Source organism: Oncorhynchus clarkii, chromosome 19 (genome assembly GCF_045791955.1).
Source record: "Oncorhynchus clarkii lewisi isolate Uvic-CL-2024 chromosome 19, UVic_Ocla_1.0, whole genome shotgun sequence".
Lineage (NCBI taxonomy): Eukaryota > Metazoa > Chordata > Actinopteri > Salmoniformes > Salmonidae > Oncorhynchus > Oncorhynchus clarkii.
In genome coordinates, this window is record NC_092165.1 from 63,129,367 (window position 1) to 63,136,868 (window position 7,502).

At 44.7% G+C, this 7,502-nt stretch overlaps 1 protein-coding gene across 1 annotated transcript in view; it reads left to right on the forward strand.

Moving 5' to 3' along the window:
• Positions 1-7,502, forward strand: part of LOC139375477 (calpain-3-like) — a 44,315-nt gene that overhangs the window by 25,337 nt on the left and 11,476 nt on the right. The window contains exons 11-15 of the mRNA XM_071117295.1: positions 322-333; positions 542-750; positions 3,818-3,854; positions 4,762-4,839; positions 5,964-6,021. Of these exons, the coding sequence (XP_070973396.1) occupies positions 322-333; positions 542-750; positions 3,818-3,854; positions 4,762-4,839; positions 5,964-6,021 (394 nt within the window). The remainder of the gene's footprint in view (positions 1-321; positions 334-541; positions 751-3,817; positions 3,855-4,761; positions 4,840-5,963; positions 6,022-7,502) is intronic.

A 7,502-nucleotide genomic window follows, 5' to 3' on the forward strand; every position in this document is an offset into this window, starting at 1 on the left:
CAAATCAAATCAAATGTTATTGGTCACATACACATGGTTAGCTGATGTTAATACGAGTGTAGAGAAATGCTTGTGCTTCTAGTTCCAACCATGCAGTAATATCTAACAAGTCATCTAACCTAACAATTTCACAACAACTACCTTTAATACACACAAGGCAAGATGCAGTAGATGGTTTAGAGTACAGTATATAAATATGAGATGAGTAATGTAATGTACCTAACAACATGCAGCATTCAGTTGTAAACATAGTTGAGTTTTTAACAGCTGATCTTGTTTCTGGTGAAAACACAACTCACTCTTCTCTCTGTCTGTCTGCAGGTGCCGAAGGAGGTAAGGGCCGGAGGATGTGGAATGTGTTTGTTTGCACATTGTCGTTTTACTGTTCTAATTCATTTTTACAGCCATATTTTTAAAACAGTGAAAGTGTCTATGGTCAATAGTATGACAGCAATGACTAATTCAACACTTCGCTTTCACACTTTTCATTCCAAATCTTTCTTCTCCTCCTCCCTCCTCTGTCTGTTTGTTTTCTGTCCAGATGCACGGAAACAAGCAGCACATGCAGAAGGACTTCTTCCTGTTCAACTCATCCAAGGCTCGCTGCAAGTCCTACATCAACCTGAGGGAGGTGACCCAGCGCTTCCGTCTGAGCCCCGGGGAGTACGTGATCATCCCGTCTACCTACGAGCCTCACCAGGAGGGAGAGTTCATCCTCAGAGTCTTCTCCGAAAAGAGGAACACCTCAGAGTGAGTGAGAGAGAGAGCTGGGTAGTGGTGGAGCGCAGAGGGAATCTGGGAATATGACTAGTCCCCCTGGGAAAAGCAATGCAAGGCCATAGAGGAGCGTTTCAGGATTATATAATTAACAGTATGGCTGGGGGTTGAAACAAACGCAGATAAACGGCCTGTGCTATTTCCTTTTTAAAGCAATTTCTCAGATGTTTTTCTGGGATCGTTGAGTATATCACCTTTCAAAAGTCAACTTATCTGCATTTGTTTTGATCCCGGCCCATGTCTCACACTTCCTTGGACACTGGTTAGCTATTTATACATTTGCAAGTAAGTGATTCATATATTCCATTATAGTAACTTAATTACGATCTTAGTAATAGTATGAGATAGGAAATTAGTCTTTGTTATTGCCAGCTTCTCAGGTGTTTTACATGATCTGGCCCAATGTCTATGATGGGTTAAGCAATGTGGGTGGGTTTGTATTGGGTTGTTGTTAGGTTGTGTTGTTGTCAGCTTAGAGTGCCCCTTTTGGGGAGGGGGTGCTGGTTGGGGTTATGGGTGGGGGTTGGGGTCAGACCACCCAGGACAAACTGTTTTAACGGCAATTTGATTTGTAGTGCTGGAAGGAATCGGCCCCAGTTCGAAGCTGTTATGGAATCTTTTTTAGGACAAGCGACTTCAGATTCCGGCAAGCTCCGGTAAACATTTTATTTCAGTATTAAAATAAATCTCCTGCTCTGCCTCCAAACGTCCCGAAACAACCTTCACCCTAGAACGCAAGAGCTCCTAGCTCTGGTGGAAGAGGAGGATCTGAATGACTGCAACAACTGGAAGAAGCTGAAAGAAGCTTAAATCTGAAGAAGCTGAAAGATCTGGAAGAAGCTGGAAGAAGCTGAAAAACTCCTGAAAGAAGCTTAAATCTGAAGAAGCTGAAAGAAGCTGGAAGAAGCTGGAAGAAGCTGGAAGAAGCTGGAAGAAGCTGAAAAACCCATGAAAGAAGCTTCAATCTGAAAAAGCTTCAATCTGAAGAAGCTTCAATCTGAAGAAGCTGAAAGATCTGGAAGAAGTTGAAAGATCTGGAAGAAGCTGAAAGAAGCCGGAAGAAGTTGAAATCTGAAAAATATGTAAAGAGATATGGCCACCTTGATTATGGACTGGTTTCCCGGACAAAGACTAAGTCTATTCCTAAAAAACAAAAATCAATAGAGAATTAGAATATTTAAAAAAAAATCCAGGATTAGGCTTCATCTGTGTCCAGAAAACCAGCCCTGTGAGTTTTAAGATAACAAAGTCAGGCTTTTATTTAATCTCAGTGGGAGTCACTGTTTCGTCCATTTGTTTTTTAAGGAAATGTCAGGTTGTACAGTAGGTTATATACTCAAGTTGTATAGGTATTGTCTGCCATATCTGTGGTGAGAAGCTCCTTCAGAGCAGATTTGACCTGAACATGAACTAACCTATTATATCTTCAATTTAAGCCAACTAGAAAGTGTGTGCCCTCAGGCCTGGAGGGAAGCTCGTCATTCCGCTTCCTAAGAAGAGTAAAGCCCCCTTTACTGTCTCAAATAGCCGACCAGTCAAACTGTTACCAACCCATAGTAAAGTTTTGGAAACATTTGTCTTTGACCAGATACAATGGTATTTTACAGTAAACAAATTGACAACAGACTTTCAGCACACTTATAGGGCAGGACATTCAACAAGCACAGCACTTGCACAAATTACTGATGATTGGCTGAGAGAAATTGTTAATTTAATTAAAACATTGTGGGAGCTATTTTGTTAGACTTCCGTGTAGCTTTTGACATTAACGGTCTGCTGGTGGAATGTAGGTGTTATGGCTTTACATTCCCTGCTATAATGTAGATGAAGAGTTACCTGTCTAACAGAACACAGAGGGTGTTATGGCTTTACACCACCCCTGCTATAATGTAGATGAAGAGTTACTTGTCTAACAGAACACAGAGGGTGTTATGGCTTTACACCCCCCCTGCTATACTGTAGATGAAGAGTTACCTGTCTAACAGAACACAGAGGGTGTTATGGCTTTACACCCCCTGCTATAATGTAGATGAAGAGTTACTTGTCTAACAGAACACAGAGGGTGTTATGGCTTTACACCCCCCCTGCTATAATGTAGATGAAGAGTTACCTGTCTAACAGAACACAGAGGGTGTTATGGCTTTACACCCCCCCTGCTATAATGTAGATGAAGAGTTACCTGTCTAACAGAACACAGAGGGTGTTCTTTAATGGAAGCCTCTTCAACATAATCTAGGTAGAGTCAGGCATTCCCCAGGGCAGCTGTCTAGGCCTGAGGGCACACCCTTAGTGTGCTGTGAATTCTGTAATGAATGTAAATTGTTTAACTGCCTTCATTTTTTGCCGGACCCCAGGAAGACTAGCTGATGCCTTGGCAGCAGCTCATGGGGATCCATAATAACCCCCAGGAAGACTAGCTGATGCCTTGGCAGCAGCTCATGGGGATCCATAATAACCCCCAGGAAGACTAGCTGATGCCTTGGCAGCAGCTCATGGGGATCCATAATAACCCCCAGGAAGACTAGCTGATGCCTTGGCAGCAGCTCATGGGGATCCATAATAAGTACAAACACAAAATGTACTGAAACGAAGAGGCCAGGGAGAGAAGGGGAATAGCACCTCAATTAGACATTTGGCAAAATGAAAACAAATTGTCAAACATCTCTCATGAAATACATGTAACAGCTGTTAAATTATCATATTTTCTTACAGCTCGTTGTGAGGTGGTAGGGGTGTGGTCATTATTGTCATTCAGTTCAATGCTATTGGATAATGGACCATAATGCGGCTTTAGATCTATGCCAGTTTTAATAAAACAGTATAATTCTCTATGATTGATGTTGCAATATTACAGTTCCTAACAGTATGCAGAGATAAACTGTAAAGACATTTAGGAATAGCTGCTGATGGGAAATGTGATGAAATAATGTGTAATTAGGATGCTGAAAGCGTTTAATTCTCTGTAAGAAAATGTGATCCAGATGATGTCATCTCTGTCGGTGTCACCATGGTGACTGCTGTTTGTTCGGTTTCTAATCAGGGAGATAGAGAACAGGATCGAGGCTGACCATCCAGTGGTGAGTTAGTTTTCTGTCTGTCGTTCTGTCCAGCATCGCGTGTCTATCTGTCTCGCAGTCCACAGCCCAACTTCCAGAGGTCGGTCGTTCTGTCCAGCATCGCGTGTCTATCTGTCTCACAGTCCACAGCCCAACTTCCTGTGTCTGTCTGTCGTTCTGTCAGCATCATGTATCTATCTGTCTCTCACAGTCCACAGCCCAACTTCCTGTCTCTGTCAGTCTTCTCCAGTCTCTATTTTTTCACCATGGATTAGTGTGGTTAATAAATAAACAACAGAATTAGTTTCTTCGGTTTTGTATCTGCTTCAGACACTTTGCCTCTCTTTCTCCCCTCCCTCCCCCCTCCCTCCCCCCCTCTCTTTCTCCCCTCCCTCCCCCCTCCCTCCCTCCCTCCCTCCCTCCCTCCCTCCCTCCCTCCCTCCCTCCCTCCCTCCCTCCCTCCCTCTCTCTCTCCCTCCCCCTCCCTCCCTCCCTCCCTCCCTCGCTCCCTCCCTCCCTCCCCCCTCCCTCGCCCCTCTCTTTCTCCCTCCCTCCCTCCCTCCCCCCTCTCTTTCTCCCCTCCCTCCCTCCCTCCCCCCTCTCTTTCCCCTCCCTCCCTCCCTCGCTCCCCCTCCCTCCCTCCCTCCCTCCCTCCCTCCCTCCCTCCCTCCCTCCCTCCCTCCCTCCCTCCCTCCCTCCCTCCCTCCCTCTACCTCTCTCTCCCTCCCTCCCTCCCTCCCTCCCTCCCTCCCTCCCTCCCTCCCTCCCTCCCTCCCTCCCTCCCTCCCTCCCTCCCTCTCTTTCTTCCCTCCCTCGCTCCCTCCCTCCCTCCCTCCCTCCCTCCGTCCCTCCCTCCCTCCCTCCCTCCCTCCCTCCCTCCCTCCCTCCCTCTCTCTCTCTCTCCTCTGTGTCGTCTTCTCCTTCTCAGCCGGCCCCAGCCAATGCGGGGGAGGAGAGTGAGGAGGACCAGCAGTTCCGGAGCCTCTTTCAGCAGATAGCCGGGGATGTGAGTACGGGGAGTACAGGGAGGCCAGTGAGGCCAGTGAGCGCTTGGGGGAGTGTGAGTATAGTGCTGGGGTGGGTGGTCAATCAATGTGCTCCCAATCTAGGGCCGAGATTCAATCCGATCTGCATTAGATCCGCGTTACAGCGTGCTTGACGTGTCTAAGGTCATTTCCGATTGAGCTGACATATGCAGCATTTACCGTGAATGCAATCTCCGCGAACACGGGAACATTGCCTTTAAAAGCGGTCTGATTGAATCCCGGCCTATATTTCCTATGTATGTATGCCTACTGTATTTCTGGCATATTACAGTTGTTCCCAGACCTGGGTTCAAATACTGTATCCACGCTTCATTTAGCCTGGTTCAATGAAACCAATGGATTTGTCCCAAAAGTGGAAACTGCCACTCCAGGTAGGCTTAATCAACCGATTTAAAGCAAGAATTATACAAAGGAAAACAAATACTACTTGAACTCAGGTCTGGTTATAAAAAATAATCTGATTAGGTTATTTTATCGTATAAGGATGCTTTCAGACATCAATAGATTAACTACGGAAGCCCTGAATTATCTTGTTTGAACGACTTAGTATCTCGTTCATGAGATTTAGTAAAAACATCCCAAAAATCATTTGAATATATTTAAAAAGGCACACCTGTTACCTGAAATACATTCCAGGTGACTACCTCATGAAGCTGGTTAAGAGAATGCCAAGAGTGTCCAAAGCTGTCATCAAGACAAATGGTGGCTACTTTGAAGAATCTGAAATATAAAATATATTTTGATTTGTTTAACATTGTTTCGGTAACCACATGATTCCATATGTGTTATTTCATAGTTTTGATGTCTTCACTATTATTCTACAATGTAGAAAATGGTAAAAATAAGGACAAACCCTTGAATGACTAGGTGTTGTAAAACTTTTGACTGGTTCTGTATATAAATATATACTATAAATTTGTTCAAACGAGATACTGAGTTGTTCAAATTAGATTTGTTTTTCCCCCTTGGGCTTCAGGGCTTCTGAAGATTAACACAAAAAACGAATGCCAGTTTAAAATTAACATGTAAAATTGCCGTCAGATGATCTCCATGTGTCCTTCTCCCACTGTCTCCTCTCTCACAGGAAATGGAAATAACCGCCAACGAGCTGAAGAATGTCCTCAACAGCATCGTCTCCAAACGTAAGACTAAAACCACAGTTTTAAAGTCCTTCATTACATTATCATAACAGAAGGGCTTCCGGAGGATCCATTCTAGGACCTGTTTTCTTCACCGTTTACAATGGGGTCCAAAATTATTGCCGTTGATAAAGATGAGCAAAAATTACTTAATATAATATATAATTCAAATATTGAGCTAAAATGTATGCATATTTTTTTTTTGGGGGGGGGGTAAATTGTATTATTTTATACTATTACAATTGCTCAGATAAAGAGATGTTGTTTATCAGGTTAAACAAATACCTCTCAAAAACAAGTAGGGGTCAAAATGATTGGCACACCATGTTTTCAATGCCTCACCTTGCACTGAGCCTTTTTTTCTACAATGTTTTATGAGATTGGAGAACACTTTGGAAGGGATCTGAGACCATTCCTCTTTACAGCATCTTTCAAGATCTTTGATATCCTTAGTCTGGTCTTATGGACTGGCCCTCTTCAATGGGGTCCAAGTCCGGAGACTGAGATGGACTGGCCCTCTTCAATGGGGTTCATGTCCGGAGACTGAGATGGACTGGCCCTCTGCAATGGGGTTCATGCCCGGAGACTGAGATGGACTGGCCCTCTTCAATGGGGTTCATGTCCGGAGACTGAGATGGACTGGCCCTCTGCAATGGGGTTCAAGTCCGGAGACTGAGATGGACTGGCCCTCTTCAATGGGGTTCAAGTCCGGAGACTGAGATGGACTGGCCCTCTTCAATGGGGTTCATGTCCGGAGACTGAGATGGACTGGCCCTCTTCAATGGGGTTCATGTCCGGAGACTGAGATGGACTGGCCCTCTGCAATGGGGTTCATGTCCAGAGACTGAGATGGACTGGCCCTCTTCAATGGGGTTCATGTCCGGAGACTGAGATGGACTGGCCCTCTGCAATGGGGTTCAAGTCCGGAGACTGAGATGGCCATTGCAAAATGTGGCCAATTAGCCATTTCTATCTGGATTTAGATGTATGTTTGGGGGTTAATGTCTTGCTGAAAGATCCCCTTGTGGCCCAGTTTCACCCTCTTGGCAGAGGCAACCACGTTTTTAGCGAGAATGACCTGGTACTGGGTAAAGTTCATTGACTTTTGCTTATCTTTATCACGGGTCTCAATCATTTCAAACCCCACTGTATATAAATCATATTCACAAATATGAACTGTCTGGTCCCCAGAGAGTCTGGAAACACTGTCCTAAATCTCCCTCGCTCTCTCTCTCACACTGATAACTATAGAAGTCTCTCTCTCTCTCTCACACTGATAACTATAGAAGTCTCTCTCTCTCTCTCACACAGATAACTATAGAAGTCTGTCTCTCTCACACTGATAACTATAGAAGTCTGTCTCTCTCACACTGATAACTATAGAAGTCTCTCTCACACTGATCTCTCTCTCTCTCTCTCACACTCATAACTATAGAAGTCTCTCTCTCTCTCTCACACTGATAACTATAGAAGTATCTCTCTCT